Source organism: Lonchura striata, chromosome 27 (genome assembly GCF_046129695.1).
Source record: "Lonchura striata isolate bLonStr1 chromosome 27, bLonStr1.mat, whole genome shotgun sequence".
NCBI lineage: Eukaryota > Metazoa > Chordata > Aves > Passeriformes > Estrildidae > Lonchura > Lonchura striata.
In genome coordinates, this window is record NC_134629.1 from 5,219,883 (window position 1) to 5,236,766 (window position 16,884).

Consider the following 16,884-nt stretch of genomic DNA (forward strand, 5'->3'; position numbering starts at 1 on the left):
AGTGCCATGGGCTCCCGCGGTTTCCCCGGTACCCCCACGTGCAGTGAGGGTGGGGTGAGGCCCCGTCCCGCCCCTGCTCCCGTTAATCCCGGGCGAGAAACCGGCCCCGGTGCCACCGGAGCCCCGCCCCCTCCCGTGGCCCCGCCCATTCCCGCAGGCCCCGCCCCTCGCCCCACGCGCGCCTGGGGGCGTGGCCCATTTCCCGCCATTGCATCATCCCCGCGTGACTCCCCCCGCGCGCCCCTCCCTCGCGCCGGGCGGTGCCGCTCGTCCCGCCCCCGCCGCGCTCCCATTGGTTGGCGCTGCCCCGCCAGTCACGGTTCTCGCGCGCCCATTGGCTGCCGCCGGCGCGAGCGTTGCGTCAGGCCGCCCTTAAAGCGGCGCGGCGCGGGGGCCAGGGCGCAGCGCGGGACGATGCGGACGAGGATGAGCCGGGGGCAGCGAGCGGAGCGGGGCCGGGGGGAGCCGGGACCACCCAGAAAGGTGCGGGGAGGGCGTGGGGCGGCCGGGGACAGCCCCGAGGGGCGCGGGGAGCGCTGGCGGAGCGGTCCCGCTCCGTTCCGGGAGAGGAACCGGAGCGCCCGGAGCCGTCTCCGCGGGACGGCGGCGCCGAGCCCCGGCGAACTCCGCGCCCCGGGGTCACCGATCCTAACAGCACCCCGTCCCTCCCCAGGCATCCAGGAGAAAGTGCGTCCTCGCCGACCACCACACCTGAGAGCAGGTAAGGGCACAGCCCCCGCCCTACGCACACCGCCGTTGGGTCCCGGGGCCGGCCCGGGCGCCGCGGCTCCCGCCGGGTCACCCCTCACTCCCTCCCGTCCCTCCGCAGCCGCGCCGGGCCCAAGGTGACAATGGCGGCCGAGGGGCTGTGGGGGCCGGGCGGCCCCCCCGGCTGGGAGCTGGAGGGGTGGTACCAGGACCTGCAGGAGGTGCTGGCGGCGGAGCCCCCCGGGACCGCCCCCACCTGGGGGCCCGCGCAGGTGAGCGCGGGGCCGGTGGCGCCCCCGGGGCGGCGAGCGCGGGGCGGGTCCCTCCATCACCGGTCCCGGTTCGGCGCCCCCGGGGCGGGTCCCTCCTCCATCACCGGTCCCGGTTCGGGGCGCGGGGCGGGGTCCCCCCTCTATCACCGGTCCCGGTTCGGGGCGCGGGGCGGGTCCCTCCATCACCGGTCCCGGTTCGGCGCCCCCGGGGCGGGTCCCTCCTCCATCACCGGTCCCGGTTCGGGGCGCGGGGCGGGGTCCCCCCTCCATCACCGGTCCCGGTTCCGGGGCGCGTCCCTCCATCACCGGTGCCGGTTCCGCTCTCCGCAGGCGGAGCCGGGCCCGGGGGGCTGCGGGCTGGACCTGGCTCTGGCCGAGGAGCTGCTGGAGCTGCTGGGGCCGGAGGCAGCGGCTCCGGCGGAACCCGCGGCCCCCGGCGGGAGCGGCGCGGCCCGGCCGGGCCCCGCCGAGGAGGCGGAAGAGGAGGATGAGGAGGAGGAGGAGAAGGCGCGGGGGGCGCGGAGGAAGCGGCGCGGCGGCCCCGCGGCCCCGCGGCAGCGGGACGGGGAGCGGCGGGTGCGGGAGCTGACGGCGCACAACGAGCGGCTCCGCGCCGAGATCCAGCGGCTCAGCGCCGAGGTGCAGCGCACCCGCGCCGCGCTCATCGACCGCATCGTCAACCTGCGCCGGGCGTAGGGACACCGACCTGCCCCGCGGTACGAGGACTCTGCTGCCCCACGGACTGCGGGGGCAGCCCCATGGACAGATGGACGCTGCGGACAGACAAGTGGATGCAGCTTCTCCACGCCACTGTACAGCTCTTGCCGTTTATTACACGCGTGTAACCACAGCCGGCGTGGCGCAGTGTGGTCGCTGGAGGCGCTGGGGCCGCTCCTCAGCGTGTCCCAGGCTGGGTGCTGCAGCTACTTCTTCCGCTTGCCCTTGGGGACCTCGGGGCTCCGGCCTTCGGCCAGCGCCAGCTGCTGCTTCAGCTCCAGCAGTTTGGCCACCTGGGCGTCCACCTGGGCCTTCTCCACCTGGGCAGCCTTCAGCTGCCTCACCAGGTTGCCCTGGAGAAGGGGGGAGGAAGGATTTGAGGGTGCAATGAGGATTTGGGGGGTGGTTTAAAAGGCATGACAGGGTGTATGCCATGCCCTGTGCTGCCCTCACCTGCTTGGCCACCTGCTCTGTCAGCTCCTGGATCACTTTGGGGTCACCTGGAGCTGCAGAAGTGTTGGGGGCTGGAGGGGGGGCTGAGGCCGGGGGGGGCTGTTTGGCCTGTAAGAGGAAGAGATGGGGATAAGCCCCCCTCCTGTTCCAGGCAGGTGCAGCACACCTGGGGCAGCACCCAGAGTTACCTGGGACTCTACAGCAACACCTTTGGACTGAGACTGGGGAGGGAAGGGGCAGAGGGTGGGGCTGCAGGTGCCCGAAGTGGGGGGCACCTGAGCCCCCGCTCACCTGCCCGCCCCCGAAGCGCTGCCGCAGGGCTTCCACCTGCTCAGGCTCCAGCTTCTGGAACAGGGGGCTCACCTGGCGGCAGCGGGGACAGAGGGGTCACACCTGGGGGTCGGCACCTGCGGATCCCACCCAGGCAGGGCCCGCCCGGGGGCACGGGCTGCCTGCCCCGGCCGTACCGTGCCGACGCGGTGCCCGGCGGGCAGGGTGCAGGTGAGGCCGGGCCCGAGGCCGCAGCGCTCCGGGGGGATGCGGAGCTGGGCCTGGATGGCGGCGCTGACGCCGGGCACGAAGGGCTGGAGCAGCGCGGCCAGAGCGGCCGCCACGTTCACCGCGACGCCGGTCACCGTCCCTGCGCGCTGCCTGCGGGGGGACGGCTCGGGGACACTGCTGTGACCCCTCTGAGACCCCTCCCTGCTCGGGGACACTGCTGTGACCCCTCTGAGACCCCCTCCCTGCTCGGGGACACTGCTGTGACCCCTCTGAGACCCCCTCCCTGCTCGGTGACCCCTCTGAGACCCCTCCCTGCTCGGTGTCACCACTGTGACCCTCTGAGACCCCCTCCCTGCTCGGGGACACTGCTGTGACCCCTCTGAGACCCCCTCCCTGCTCGGGGACACTGCTGTGACCCCTCTGAGACCCCCTCCCTGCTCGGGGACACTGCTGTGACCCCTCTGAGACCCCCTCCCTGCTCGGTGGCACCGCTGTGACAGTGCTGTGACCCCCTCCCTGCTTGGGGACACTGCTGTGACCCCTCTGAGACCCCCTCCCTGCTCGGTGGCACCGCTGTGACAGTGCTGTGACCCCCTCCCTGCTTGGGGACACTGCTGTGACCCCTCTGAGACCCCCTCCCTGCTCGGTGGCACCGCTGTGACAGTGCTGTGACCCCTCCCTGCTCGGTGACCCCTATGAGACCCCCTCCCTTTTCAGTGACATCGCTGTGACCCCTCTGAGACCCCCTCCCTGCTCGGTGGCACCGCTGTGACAGTGCTGTGACCCCCTCCCTGCTTGGGGACACTGCTGTGACCCCTCTGAGACCCCTCCCTGCTCAGCGACCCCCGTGTCCATCGCTGCCCAGGCCATGTGCCTGTGTGTTCCCTGAGGGGACAACACCTCAGCGCCCCTTGTGACCCCCGTGTCCCACCTCACCCCCTCCCTGTCCCCTGTGGGTTGGGCCATCAGGGACACCCCCCTGGGACCTTTCGGTGTCCCCCCAGCTCCTGGCTTCACCCCGTCCCTGCCCTGTGCCCCCCATCAGCGCCAGCTCCACCCTGACCAGCCCCAGGAGCGGGGACCCCTCCCTGGCACCCCCTGTGCCCCCAGTTGCCCTCTACCCCCTCAGGTGGTGGCTGTGCCCCCCTCCAGTGCCCCATCCATCCCTACCTGTCCCCCTCGTCGCCCTTGATGCGCTTCCAGGGCTCGTTCACCTGGATGTACTGGTTGCCGTGGCGGGAGATGCTGAGCACGCAGCGGAGCGCGTCGCGGATGCTGGGGGGGCACAGGTGGGGCACAGGTGGGGCTGAGCAGCTGCAGGGCACGCTCTGCCCCCTCCCCGGGCTTCGGGACCCCCGCGACCCACTGGACTTTCTCCATCAGCTGGTGGTACTGGCGCATCTCCAGGGTGACCCGGGCCAGGAGCCGCCGGTCCTCGGCTGTCAGCACCATGGCGGGCACGGCGCCCCCGAAGAACTTGCACACGAACATGCCAGCCCTGGGGACAGGTGGGGGACAGGTGTGATCACAGCCTGGGGACAGGTGTACAGGTGCGAGCACAGCCCCGGGACAGGTGTGAGCAGAGCCTTGGGGACAGGTGTGAGCAGAGCCCAGGGACAGGCTGAGGACAGGTCTGAGTAAGCCCACAGACAGGCTGGGGACAGGTGTGGGATGGGGACAGGTGTGAGCTCAGCCCAGGGACAGTCTGGGGACAGGTGTGAGCACAGCCTGAGGACAGGTGTGCAGTTGTGATCACAGCCCACACACACGCCAGGGACAGGTGTGAGCACAGCCGTGGACCAGCCCTCCTCTCCCCAGGTGTCCCCGCACCTGTTGATGAAGTTGCCCAGGTTGTTGAGCAGCTCGGAGTTGTTCTTGAGCATGAGGTCGGCCCAGGAGAAGGCGCTGTCCTGGCCCTCGGGCCGCAGGTAGAGCAGGTAGAAGCGCCAGACGTCGGCCGGGATCCCGGTGTCCTTGGCCATGTCCCCGAACACGCCCACGCCCCGGCTCTTGGAGAACTTCCCGTCCTCGTAGTTCAGGTACTCTGGGGACAGGTGAGCACCCACCGTGGGGGGGACCCCTCCCACCATGGGGGGGACCCCTCCCACCTGGGGCTCCCCACACCTGGGGACCCCTCCCAGCCTAGGAACCCCTCCCACCTGGGGCTCCCCACGCACCTGGGGGCTCCCCACACACCTGGGGGCTCCCCAGACACCTGGGGACCCCTCCCACCTGGGGCTCCCCATACTTGGGGACCCCTCCCAGCCTGGGGACCCCTCCTGGCTGGCTCCCCCCACCTGGGCCGTACCTGTGGCGATGAGGTGGTTCACCAGGGTGTAGTTGTCGTCGGCGCCCAGCAGCGAGCAGGGGAACACGACGCTGTGGAAGGGGACGTTGTCCTTGGCCATGAAGTTGTAGAGCTCCACCTGGCAGGTAACAGAGATGTCAGCCGAGTGTCCTGCTCTGTCCTCACCTGCGCCTTCACCTGGCTCCCCGCACCTGCTGGGGGTTCTTCCACCAGCGCTCCCAGTGCTCCGTGTAGTTGGCCGTGATGGACAGGTACCCGATGGGAGCGTCGAACCACACGTAGAACACCTGGGCGAGGGCCACGCCCGAGCAGGTGAGCCCGGCGGGGAGGGCAGGGGGTCCCACCTGGGGCCGGGGGGTCCCACCTGGGGCCGGGGGGGACCCACCTTGTCACGGAAGCCGTCGAGGGGCACGGGGGTGCCCCAGGCGAGGTCGCGGGTGATGCAGCGCGGCTTGAGCCCGTCCCGCAGCCAGGTGCGCGTGATGTGCCGCGCGTTGGCCGTCCAGTGGCCGGCGGCCCAGCTGCGCTCCAGCCAGGCCTGCAGCCGCCCCTCCAGCTGCGGGACACGCGGGGGGCACACCTGGGCTACCCGGGGGTCCCCGCCCCACCTCGCTGCCCCCCCCAGGGGCGCTCCTCACCTTGGGCAGGTCCAGGAAGAGGTGCTGGGTGGGCGTCACCACCGGGGTCCCGCGGCACAGCTTGCACTGGGGGCTCTGAGGGAGCGCGGGGGGCGGATCGGGGGTCCCACAGGTGGGCGAGGGGAGGGAGGGGAAGGCTGGGGTGAGCTGGGCAGCGCACCCAGGGGAGGGGAGGGCAGCGGGGGTGCCCGGCGCGGGCCCACCTGCAGCTCCACGGCGTTGATCAGCTTGCCGCACTTGTCGCACTGGTCCCCGCGCGCCTCGGCGTAGCCGCAGCCGGGGCAGGTGCCCTCCACGAAGCGGTCGGCCAGGTAGCGCCCGCAGCTCTCGCAGCGCAGCTGCTGCAGCGTGTCCTGCAGCAGGAAGCCCCGGGCCAGCAGGCGCTGGAAGATGTCCTGGGCGATCCTGGGCACGGAGGGGAGGCCACGTCAGCCACAGCAGGGAACCCCAGCGCAGGTGGGGCTCACCTGGCCTGCAGGGGCTCACCTGGCCCAGAGGGGCTCACAGAGAAGCTCACCTGACCTACAGGGAGGGGCTCACCTGGCCCGCAGGGGCTCACCTGGTCTGCTGGGGTTCACCTGGCCCGCAGGGGCTCACCTGGTCTGCTGGGGCGTGGTGGTGCGGCCGAAGTGGTCGAAGGAGATGCGGAACCAGGCGTAGACGTCGGCGTGCAGCGCGTGGTAGCGGTCGCAGAGCTGCCGCGGGCTCAGCCCCTCCTGCAGCGCCCGCGTCTCCGTGGCCGTGCCGTACTCGTCCGTGCCGCACACGAACAGCGTGTTCCAGCCCCGCAGGCGGCAGTACCTGCGCGGCCGCCTCAGCGCGCGGGCACACCTGGGCGCCCGGCACACCTGGGCACCCGGCACACCTGGGCACCCGGCACACCTGGGCACCCGGAACACCTGGGCGCCCGGCACACCTGGGCGCCCGGCACACCTGGGTACCCGGCACACCTGGGCGCCCGGCACACCTGGGCGCCCGGCACACCTGGGCGCCCGGCACACCTGGGCATGGGCACAACGGGGCACCCGGCACACCTGGGCATGGGCACAACGGGGCACCCGGCACACCTGGGCGCCCGGCACACCTGGGCACAGGCACACCCGGGCACGGGCACACCTGGGCGCCCAGCACACCTGGGTACCCGGCACACCTGGGCACGGGCACACCCCGGCACCGGCACACTGGGCATGGCCAGCTGGCACACCTGGGCATGGGCAGCTGGCACAGCTATGGAGGCACCTGGCTCACCTGAGCATGGGCACCTGGCACGCCTCCAGGGCACCTGGTGCACCTGGGCATGGGCACCCAGCACACCTCGCCTGGGCATGGGCAGGTGTAACATCTGTGCAGCACCTGGCATAGCTATGGGAGCACCTGGGCATGGGCACGGGCACCCAACACATCTGGGCATGGGCACCTGGCACACCTTGGCACCCGGCACACCTCTGGGGCACCTGGCACAGCTATGGGAGCACCTGGGCATGGGCACCTGTCACAGATGAGCATGGGCACGTGACACCTGTAGGAACACACCTGTGACACCTGCAGGGCACACCTGGCACATCTCTGAGCACACACCTGTCACACCTATGTATGGGCACCTGTCACACCTGCAGGGACACCTGTCACACCTATGTGAGCACACCTGTGCACATCTATCACACCTATGGGGACACCTGTCACACATGGACATGGGCGTGTGTGTGGACAGCTATCACACCTGGGCGTGATCACCTGTGACACCTGGGTGTGGACACACCTGCAGGGGCTCACCTGTCACACTTGGGCAGGTGTGCAGAGAGCACAACCCCCCAGGTGCACACCTGTCACACGTGTGCAGGTGCGCACACAGCCCAGCCCCACAGATGCACACCTGTCACACCTGTCACACGTGTGCAGGTGCACAGCCCAGCCCCACAGATGCACACCTGTCACACCTGTCACACCTGTTACACCTGTCACACGTGTGCAGGTGCGCACACAGCCCAGCCCCAGATGCACACCTGTCACACGTGTGCAGGTGCACACACAGCCCAGCCCCAGCCCGGGAGGCCCCGCAGCCTCACCTGGCGAAGGTGTCGGCGCTGAGGACGCAGCCGATGATGTTGCCCAGGTGCGGGACGTTGTTGACGTAGGGCAGCGCGCTGGTGATCAGGACGTTCCTCTCACCCTCCACAGGTAACCTGGCAGGGAGGGGGGGTCAGAGCGGTGCCCCACCCCGGTACACCTGGGCACTCAGAGCCTGCCCCCACCCTGGTACACCTGGGCACTCACACAGGTGGCTCAGAGCCGTGTCCCCACCCCGGTGCACCTGGGCACTCAGAGCAGTGCCCCACCCCGGTACACCTGGGCACTCACACAGGTGGTCAGAGCCGTGTCCCCACCCCGGTGCACCTGGGCACTCAGAGCCTGTCCCCAGCCCGGTACACCTGGGCACTCACACAGGTGGGTCAGAGCCTGCCCCCACCCAGGTACACCTGGGCACTCACACAGGTGGGTCAGAGCCGTGTCCCCACCCCGGTGCACCTGGGAACTCAGAGCCTGTCCCCACCCTGGTACACCTGGGCACTCACACAGGTGGGTCAGAGCCTGCCCCCGCCCCGGTACACCTGGGCACTCAGAGCCGTGCCCCCACCCCGGTACACCTGGGCACTCAGAGCCTGTCCCCACCCCAGTGCACCTGGGCACTCAGAGCCTGTCCCCACCCCGGTACACCTGGGCACTCAGAGCCGTGTCCCCACCCCGGTACACCTGGGCACTCACACAGGTGGCTCAGAGCCGTGCCCCCGCCCCGGTACACCTGGGCAGTCACACAGGTGGGTCAGGGCCGTGCCCCCGCCCCGGTACACCTGGGCACTCAGAGCCGTGTCCCCACCCCGGTACACCTGGGCACTCAGAGCCTGTCCCCACCCCGGTACACCTGGGCACTCACACAGGTGTCGCCGGCTGCCGGGGCGGCGGCAGCGCCGCGGGGCCCCGCGCCCAGAGCTCGGCGGCGGCCGCGATGTCGGCGTCGCTCAGCAGCCGCTCGGGGCTCTCCTCGTCCTGCGGGCACCAGGTGAGGGGGGCTGCGCCCGCCCGCGCCCCCCCCGCATCCTCCCGGCCGGGGCGCACCTGGGGCAGGTGTCTGGGGTCCGGCAGGGCCGGGGGGCACCTGGCCAGGTGCGCCCGCAGCTCCCGCAGCGCCTCCGGCAGCAGCGCGGCCGCGGCCCGGCACGGCTCCCACGCGGACACGGCGCCGAACCACGAGCGCAGCACCTGCAGCTCACCTGGGGGCACGGCGGGGTTGGCACGGCATGGCACGGCACGGCCCCCCCCGCGCCCCCCAGCCCGCTCTTACTGGGCACACTGGTCTCGTCCTGCAGCACTGGGAACAGGCTGCCCCACACCACCACGTCGGCCACTGAGGCGGCATCCTGGGGACACAGCGGGGACTGGGGGCACTGGGAGGGACTGGGAGAGTGAACTGGGCACTGGGAGGGACTGGGAGCATGAACTGGGCACTGGGAGCATGAACTGGGGCACTGGGAGGGACTGGGAATGTATACTGGGGGCACTGGGAGTGTGAACTGGGGCACTGGGAGCGTGAACTAGGGCACTGGGAGGGACTGGGAATGTATACTGGGGGCACTGGGAGGGACTGGGAGTGTGAACTGGGCACCAGGAGTGTGTACTGGGGGCACTGGGAGGGACTGGGTGGCGGTGCCCGCTGAAGCCGGCATTGGGAGCTGCAGGTGGCACTGGGTGGACTGGGAGGCACTGGGGGCGTTCCCACACCGGGGTCGGCAGCATCCGGCCCTCCCCTCCCTGGGGACAGGTGGGACAGGGCTGGGGACACACCTGGGACAGGTGGGACAGGGCTGGGACAGAGCTGGGGACACACCTGGGGACACACCTGGGACAGGTGGGACAGGGCTGGGACAGAGCTGGGGACACACCTGGGGACACACCTGGGACAGGTGGGACAGGGCTGGGACAGAGCTGGGGACACACCTGGGGACACACCTGGGACAGGGCTGGGGACACACCTGGGACAGGTGGGACAGGGCTGGGACAGGGCTGGGACAGGGCTGGGGACACGCCAGGGACACGCCAGGGACACGCCTGTCCCGCAGGCAGCAGCCCCCAGCCCCACTCACCCCCGCCAGGTGGGAGGTGCCGCTCCGGGCCAGGTGCTGCTCCAGGTGAGCCAGGAGGGGCTGCAGCACCCCCAGCGCCTCCGGCCCCGGCCGGCCCTGCACCAGCCGCAGGTACAGGGCAGCGGCCACCGCCGGCTGGGGACAGCGGGACACGGCGGGGTCAGAGAGGGACAGAGAGGGGACAGAGAGGGGACAGAGAGGGGACAGAGAGGGGAGAGAGAGGGGACAGAGAGAGGGGACAGAGAGAGGGGACAGAGAGAGGGGTCAGAGAGGGGACAGAGAGGGGACAGAGCGGGGACAGAGCGGGGACAGAGAGGGACAGAGAGAGGGGACAGAGAGAGGGGACAGAGAGAGGGGACAGAGAGGGACAGAGAGGGGACAGAGAGGGGACAGAGAGAGGGGGCAGAGAGGGGACAGAGAGGGGACACAGAGAGGGGACACAGAGAGGGGTCAGAGAGGGGTCAGAGAGGGGACAGAGAGGGGACAGAGAGGGGACAGAGAGGGGACAGAGAGGGGACAGAGAGAGGGGACAGAGAGGGGACAGAGAGAGGACACAGAGAGGGGACAGAGAGAGGACACAGAGAGGGGACAGAGAGAGGACAGAGAGAGGACAGAGAGAGGGGACAGAGAGGGGACAGAGAGAGGACAGAGAGAGGGGACAGAGAGGGGACAGAGAGGGGACAGAGAGGGGACAGAGAGGGGACAGAGAGGGGACAGAGAGGGGACAGAGAGAGGGGTCAGAGAGAGGGGTCAGAGAGGGGACAGAGAGGGGACAGAGAGGGGACAGAGAGAGGGGACAGAGAGGGGACAGAGAGAGGACACAGAGAGGGGACAGAGAGAGGACAGAGAGAGGGGACAGAGAGGGGACAGAGAGAGGACAGAGAGAGGGGACAGAGAGGGGACAGAGAGAGGACAGAGAGAGGGGACAGAGAGGGGACAGAGAGGGGACAGCGGGGGCAGGGCAGGGTCACAACAGAGGGACACAATGGGGGGACACAGCAGGGTGACAGCAGGAGGACAGTGGGGCACAGAGGGGTCACAGTGGGGGGACAGTGGGGGAGCACAGCAGGGTCACAATGGGGGGACACAGTAGGGGACAAAGTGGGGACACAGCAGGGGGACAGCGGGGTCACATTAGGGGGACACAGCAGGGACACACAGCACACAGCTGTGACCCCCGCTGGTGACAGCAGGGTCAGCTGGGAGCACGGAGCGCCTCGGGGACAGGACAGTGTCACATTGTGGGGACAGGGAAGACCGAGCCTCAGGGACACAGCGGGGGTCACACCGGGGGGTCACACGGGGGTCACACCGGGGGGACAGAGAGCAGAGCCCCGGGGGTCACACGGGGGTCACACCGGGGGTCACACCGGAGGACAGGGCACAGAGCCCCGGGGGTCACACCGGGGGATAGGGAGCACAGTGCCGGGGTCACACCAGGGGTTCACACCGGGGATCACGGCACAGAGCCCCGGGGGTCACACCGGGAGACAGGAAGCAGAGCACCGGGGGTCACACCGGGGGATCACGGCACAGAGCCCCGGGGGTCACACCGGGGGATAGGGAGCACAGTGCCGGGGTCACACCGGGGGTCACACCGGGAGACAGGAAGCAGAGCACCGGGGGTCACACCGGGGGTCGCTCACCTGCAGCTCCGTGGCCTCCCATTCCAGCCACTGCGTGGTGAGGTCGGTGGGCTCCTCCCCACGGCACAGGTAGAAGTACCTGGGGGGGCGGGAAGGGGAGCCCCGGGGGGGTTCGGGGTGTGCACGGGGGCTCGGGGCAGGGTCGGGGCGGGCCCGGGGCAGGCCCGGGGCAGGGTCGGGGCGGGCCCGGGGCAGGCCCGGGGCAGGGTCGGGGCGGGCCCGGGGCAGGCCCGGGGGCTCGGGGCAGGCCCGGGGCAGGCCCGGGGCCGCACTCACTGGCAGATGGCGTTGGCAGAGAAGAGCACGGTGCCGCTGTCCAGCTCCAGCTGCAGCTGCTGCTCCTGCCCGGGGGCCGGCGGGGCGCTCGGCCGCTCTGTGCGGGGGGACAGGCTCAGGCCGGGCCGGGGGGCGGCGGGGCCGGGCCGGGGGCGGCGGGCCGGGCCGGTCTCACCTGCGGGCCCGCCCGGGCGCGGCGGGCCGGGCGCGGGCGCGGCGGGCCGGGCCGGGGGCGGCGGGGCCGGGCCGGGGGCGGCGGGGCCGGGCCGGGGGCGGCGGGCCGGGCCGGTCTCACCTGCGGGCCCGCCCGGGCGCGGCGGGCCGGGCGCGGGGGCGGCGGCGGCGGCCGCGAGCACCTTGAGGGCGGCGGGAGCGCCCGGCGGGACCCGGAGCCGCATGGCGGAGGGGGCGGGGCCGCGCGGGGCACGGCGGGAGGGGCGGGGCCAGCGCCTGCCGCTCACACTGGCCACGCCCCCTCGTGCGCCCCAAGTCTCGCGAGAGCGCGGGCGGGACGTTGTCATGGCAACGGGGACGCGGGGGCGGGGCCGCCGTGGCCGGGATGGGGACGGGGACGGGAGAACAGCGGGACAACAGCGGGAGAACAGCGGGACAACAGCGGGAGAACAGCGGGACAGCAGCGGGACAGCAGCGGGAGAACAGCGGGAGAACAGCGGGACAACAGCGGGACAGCAGCGGGACGGCACCGAGACGGCACCAGGACGGCAGCGGGACAACAGCAGGGATGTGGACGGGATAACGGGACAATAACGGGATAACGGGATGGGAACGGGGATGGGATAAGGGGATAACAACAGAATGGGAATGGGGATGGGATAACGGGATAACGGGATAGCAGGATGGGAACGAGGATGGGATAACGGGATAACGGAATGGGGATGGGATAACAGCAGTATGGGATAACGGGATAATGGGATAGCGGGACAACAGGATGGGAACAGGAATGGGATAATGGGATAGTGGGATAACGGGATAATGGGATGGGAACTGGGATGGAATAATGGGATCCATGGGATGGGGTAATGGGATCTGGGATCGGAACTGGGATGGATGGGATCCATGGGATAACAGGATGGGAACTGGGATGGGATAACAGAATGACAACGGGATGGGAACGGGGATGGGATAACGGTGTAACAGGATAATGGGATAGCAGAATGGGAATGGGGATGACAGGATAACGAGATGGGAATGGGGACGGTATAACAACGGGATGGGATAATGGGATAATGGGATAGCATGGAATACTGGGATAATGGGATGACAGGATGGGAACTGGGATGGGATAACAGGATCCATGGGATGGGATAATGGGATAATGGGATGGGATTTGTGATTGGAACTGGGATAGCGGGATAACGGGATAGGACAGCAGGATAACAACGGGATGGGAATGGGATAACGGGATAGCTGGATGGGAACAGGGCTGATATAACAGGATAATGGGATGGGATAACAAGGGGATAACAAGGGGATAACAAGGGGATAACAAGGGGATAACAAGGGGATAACAAGGGGATAACAAGGGGATAACAAGGGGATAACAAGGGGATAATGGGATGGGATAGGATGAGACGGGATAACAGGATGGGAACTGGTATGGGATAACGGGATCCACGGAATGGGATAATGGGATCATGAGATGGGATGTGGGATGGGATCCATGGGATAATGGGATGGGAACTGGGATGGGATAATGGAATGGAAAGGATGGAATGATGGGAAGGATGGGAAGGATGGGAAGGATGGGAAGACGGGAACAACAGGAACGACGGGAAGGATGGAATAATGGAATGATGGAAATGATGGAACGATGGGAACGATGGATAGAAAGGATGGATGAAGGATGGAATGATGGAATGACGGGAACAACAGAACAACAGGAACAACAGGAAGGATGGGAAGGATGGATGGATGAAGGATGGAAGGATGGGAAGGATGGAATAATGGAAGGATGGGAAGGATGGAAGGATGGAAAGGATGGATGAAGGGTGGAAGGATGGAATAAATGGAAATGATGGAATAACGGAAGGATGGGAAGGATGGAAGGATAGGATGGATGGGAAGGATGAATGGATGATGGATGGATGATGGATGGATGGATGGATGGATGAAGGATGGATGAAAGATGGAATAATGGAATGATAGAAATGATGGAAGGATGGAAATGATGAAAGGATGGGAAGGATGGATGGAAGGAAAGGATGGATGAAGGATGGAAATGATGGAAATGATGGAAGGATGGGACGGGGCCCAGCCGGGTCCAGGGGGGTCCCCGGTGACCCCAATTCCATTCTGGACCAAGTCCAGTCCCAGGGTCTGAAGGAACCCAGGGCTGGGATTTTACCCCAAATTTTGTGAATTTAACCCCAACTTAGCAAGCCTCACCCAAATCCTGGTGGATTTAACCCAAATTTCATTATAACCCAATTTTTTGTTCTATTTTGGCCAGATTTCAGTGGTTTGACCCAAATTTTATTGATTTGCCCCTATTTAAGGCACAACTCCCCGCCAAGTTTAACCACTTTTTATTTTTCCACTTAAATATTCTCTTTAAATACAGCATTGTCCTGGGAAACTGCGGAAAAGCAGGAAAAATGAATAATAGTGGGGAGAAGCTTTGGATTCACTTGGTGGCGTTAAATGTGGAGTTAAAACGGAAATTAAAAACCAAAAAATGAAATAAAAAATGGAATAGAAAAAAGGAAAGCGAAAGAAAAAAATAAAGGAAGTTAAAAAGGAAATAAAAAGGGAAATAAATTGAATTAAAAAAGAAAGAAGTGCAAGTGAAAATTCAATCGAGAAATAAAAAAGCAATAAAAAGAAAGGAAATAAAACCAAAATGTAAAATAAAAAGGGAAGAAAAATGGAATTAAAAATTAAAGCAATGCAAAAGAAGCAGAAAAAAAGGGAATAAAAACCAAAAGAGGAAATCAAAATGACATTAAAAGCTCCGAAGCCGCTTTGGGCGCCCTGGGGGGGAGTTTGGGAATCCCCCGGGAATTTTGGGGGGCAGTAGCACCAGCGAGGGCCAAATCCATGGAATCCCGATGGGATCAAATGCAACGAGCTGAAAGGGCCAAACCCCACCCGATCCACCGAGCCTGGATTGGGGGAAATGGGAGAAATCCGGGAATTCCGGAGGGGTTTGGGGGAAATGGGATAAATCCAGGAATTCTGGAGGGGTTTGGGGGAAATGGGATAAATCCAGAATTCCGGTGGGGTTTGGGGGAAATGGGATAAATCCAGAATTCTGGCAGGGTTTGGGGGAAATGGGAGAAATCCGGGAATTCTGGAGGGGTTTGGTGGAAATGGGATAAATCTGGGAATTCTGGAGGGGTTTGGTGGAAATGGGATAAATCCAGAATTCTGGCAGGGTTTGGGGGAAATGGGATAAATCTGGGAATTCTGGCGGGGTTTGGGGGAAATGGGATAAATCCAGGAATTCCAGTGGGGTTTGGGGGAAATGGGATCCATCCGGGAATTCTGGAGGGGTTTGGGGGAAATGGGATAAATCCAGAATTCTGGCGGGGTTTGGGGGAAATGGGATCCATCCGGGAATTCTGGAGGGGTTTGGGGGAAATGGGATAAATCCAGAATTCCGTGGTTTGGGCAGCACTGGCTCGGGGGATCCGGGGCAGGATTTGGGGTCACCTGCCCCCCTCCCTGCCCTCGGGGGATAAGGTTGGTTTGGGGTCACTCCTGTGGGATTTGGGGGCTCCCCGGGGGGTTTGGGGGCCACCGAGGCCGGGAACCGGCCCCTCCCCAGCCCAACCCCACAGTGACCCCTGGGAAATCCCCTTGACCCCCCGAAACCCCTCTGATCCCCCAAAACCCCTTCTGACCCCCCGAAACCCCTTGGAACCCCCTTTAAACCCCCCTGAACCCCTTCAACACCCCCTTAAGTGCTTTTAAATGGTTTGAACCCCCCTTTCGAACCCCAAAAATAACCCCTGGAACCCCCTTAAACCCCTCTGACCCTGCCAAACACATTGAAATCTCTTCTGAAGCCCTAAAAAACCTCTGGACACCATTAAATCCCTCCCTGAACCCCTAAAAACCACTCTCTGAACCCCAAAATGCCCCTCCAAATCCCCTTTTTAACCCCTTACACCCCTCCTCTGAACCACCCTAAACAACTTTGAACCCATTTAAGACCCCTGAACAGCCTTTTAAACCCCTTTAAATCTTCTGAACTCACTTAAATCTCCTTTTGAGTATCTAAAAAAGCCCTTTAAACCAACTCGAATCCCTTTAGACTCCTCTGAACTCCCCTAAAGCTCTTCTTAAGCCTCCCTTCAAAAGCCTAAAAAATCCCTTTGACGCCCTTAAACCCCATTTAACTCCCTTGAATCCCCTCAAACTCCTCTTAAAGTGCCTTAAACTCCTCTGAACCCCCTTGATCTCCTAAAAGACCCTTAAAGTCCCTTTATAAACCCCTTTAGATCCAACTGAACCCCTCCTAGCCCCCATGAACCTGTCTGGATGCCTAAAACCCCCTCTGAACCCCAAAACACCCCAGAACCCCTAAAAACCCCACTTTGAACCTCCCTGAATCCCCCCAAAACCCCTCTGAACCCCTTTAAACCTCTTTTTTAAACTCTCCGGAACCCCTAAACCCCATAAAAACCCCTCTGAACCCTTTTCAACCCAAAAAACTCCCTCAACGCCCCCAAAGCCCCCAAAAATCCCACTTTGAGCCCGTTTAAACTGCCCCCCCACCAGGGGACAGGTGACCCCCAGGAGCACCAGGGGACTCTCAACCCCCAAAATTGGAGGGGGTCAGACCCCAGTGTGGGAAAACTGCAGGAAAAGCCAACGGTGAAATCAAAAAGTCAGGAAAAGAACGGGGAGGCAGCAGCTGGATTGGGGGATTTGGGTCCCTGCGACGCCGGGGTCTGGGAGCATCCAGGTGAGCAGGTCCTGAAGGCACAGCCCAGGGCAGGTGAGCAGCTCCAGGGGCACAGATCCCACCAGGTGAGCAGTTCCAGGGGCACAGATCCCACCAGGTGAGCAGCTCCAGGGGCACAGATCCCACCAGGTGAGCAGCTCCAGGGGCACAGATCCCACCGGGTGAGCAGCTCCAGGGGCACAGATCCCACCGGGTGAGCAACTCCAGGGGCACAGATCCCACCGGGTGAGCAGCTCCAGGGGCACAGATCCCACCGGGTGAGCAGCTCCAGGGGCACAGATCCCACCAGGTGAGCA

At 65.4% G+C, this 16,884-nt stretch overlaps 2 protein-coding genes across 3 annotated transcripts; one reads left to right on the forward strand and one right to left on the reverse strand.

The window, feature by feature from the left end:
• Window positions 1-239: 239 nt before the first annotated feature.
• On the forward strand, window positions 240-1,830 carry DDIT3 (DNA damage inducible transcript 3). Of its 2 annotated transcripts, none has more exons than XR_004149303.2 (3): window positions 240-483; window positions 674-721; window positions 830-859. XR_004149303.2 is itself a non-coding variant. In XM_031507253.2 (3 exons), the coding sequence occupies exons 2-3, from the start codon at window positions 852-854 to the stop codon at window positions 1,674-1,676; spliced, it is 495 nt and encodes a 164-aa protein (XP_031363113.2). In that variant the 5' UTR covers window positions 240-483; window positions 674-851; the 3' UTR covers window positions 1,677-1,830. The 2 variants fall into 2 exon arrangements, 1 of the variants encoding a protein (XP_031363113.2); XM_031507253.2 differs by adding an exon at window positions 1,311-1,830 and having other exon boundaries at window positions 674-980.
• On the reverse strand, window positions 1,773-12,056 carry MARS1 (methionyl-tRNA synthetase 1). Its single transcript, XM_077788562.1, has 21 exons — window positions 11,834-12,056; window positions 11,659-11,755; window positions 11,383-11,461; window positions 9,737-9,871; window positions 8,938-9,013; window positions 8,712-8,866; window positions 8,530-8,642; window positions 7,664-7,780; window positions 6,195-6,398; window positions 5,801-6,002; window positions 5,598-5,672; window positions 5,345-5,515; window positions 5,151-5,246; window positions 4,960-5,077; window positions 4,482-4,695; window positions 4,018-4,149; window positions 3,822-3,926; window positions 2,618-2,801; window positions 2,442-2,513; window positions 2,151-2,258; window positions 1,773-2,050 (listed from the first exon to the last, which is right to left on the reverse strand). Exons 1-21 carry the CDS (start codon window positions 12,054-12,056, stop codon window positions 1,904-1,906), a joined length of 2,823 nt encoding a protein of 940 aa, XP_077644688.1. The 3' UTR covers window positions 1,773-1,903.
• Window positions 12,057-16,884: the final 4,828 nt, after the last annotated feature.

Bases quoted from the DNA above. Each gene is read 5' to 3' on its own strand.
- DDIT3 (XM_031507253.2), top strand. From the start codon at position 852: ATGGCGGCCGAGGGGCTGTGGGGGCCGGGCGGCCCCCCCGGCTGGGAG. The intron at 981-1,310 runs GTGAGCGCGGGG...CGCTCTCCGCAG, and splicing joins CCACCTGGGGGCCCGCGCAG to GCGGAGCCGGGCCCGGGGGG.
- MARS1 (XM_077788562.1), bottom strand. From the start codon at position 12,056: ATGCGGCTCCGGGTCCCGCCGGGCGCTCCCGCCGCCCTCAAGGTGCTC. The intron at 11,756-11,833 runs GTGAGACCGGCC...CCCCCCGCACAG, and splicing joins GCGCCCGGGCGGGCCCGCAG to AGCGGCCGAGCGCCCCGCCG. The intron at 5,078-5,150 runs GTGCGGGGAGCC...GTTACCTGCCAG, and splicing joins GGTGGAAGAACCCCCAGCAG to GTGGAGCTCTACAACTTCAT.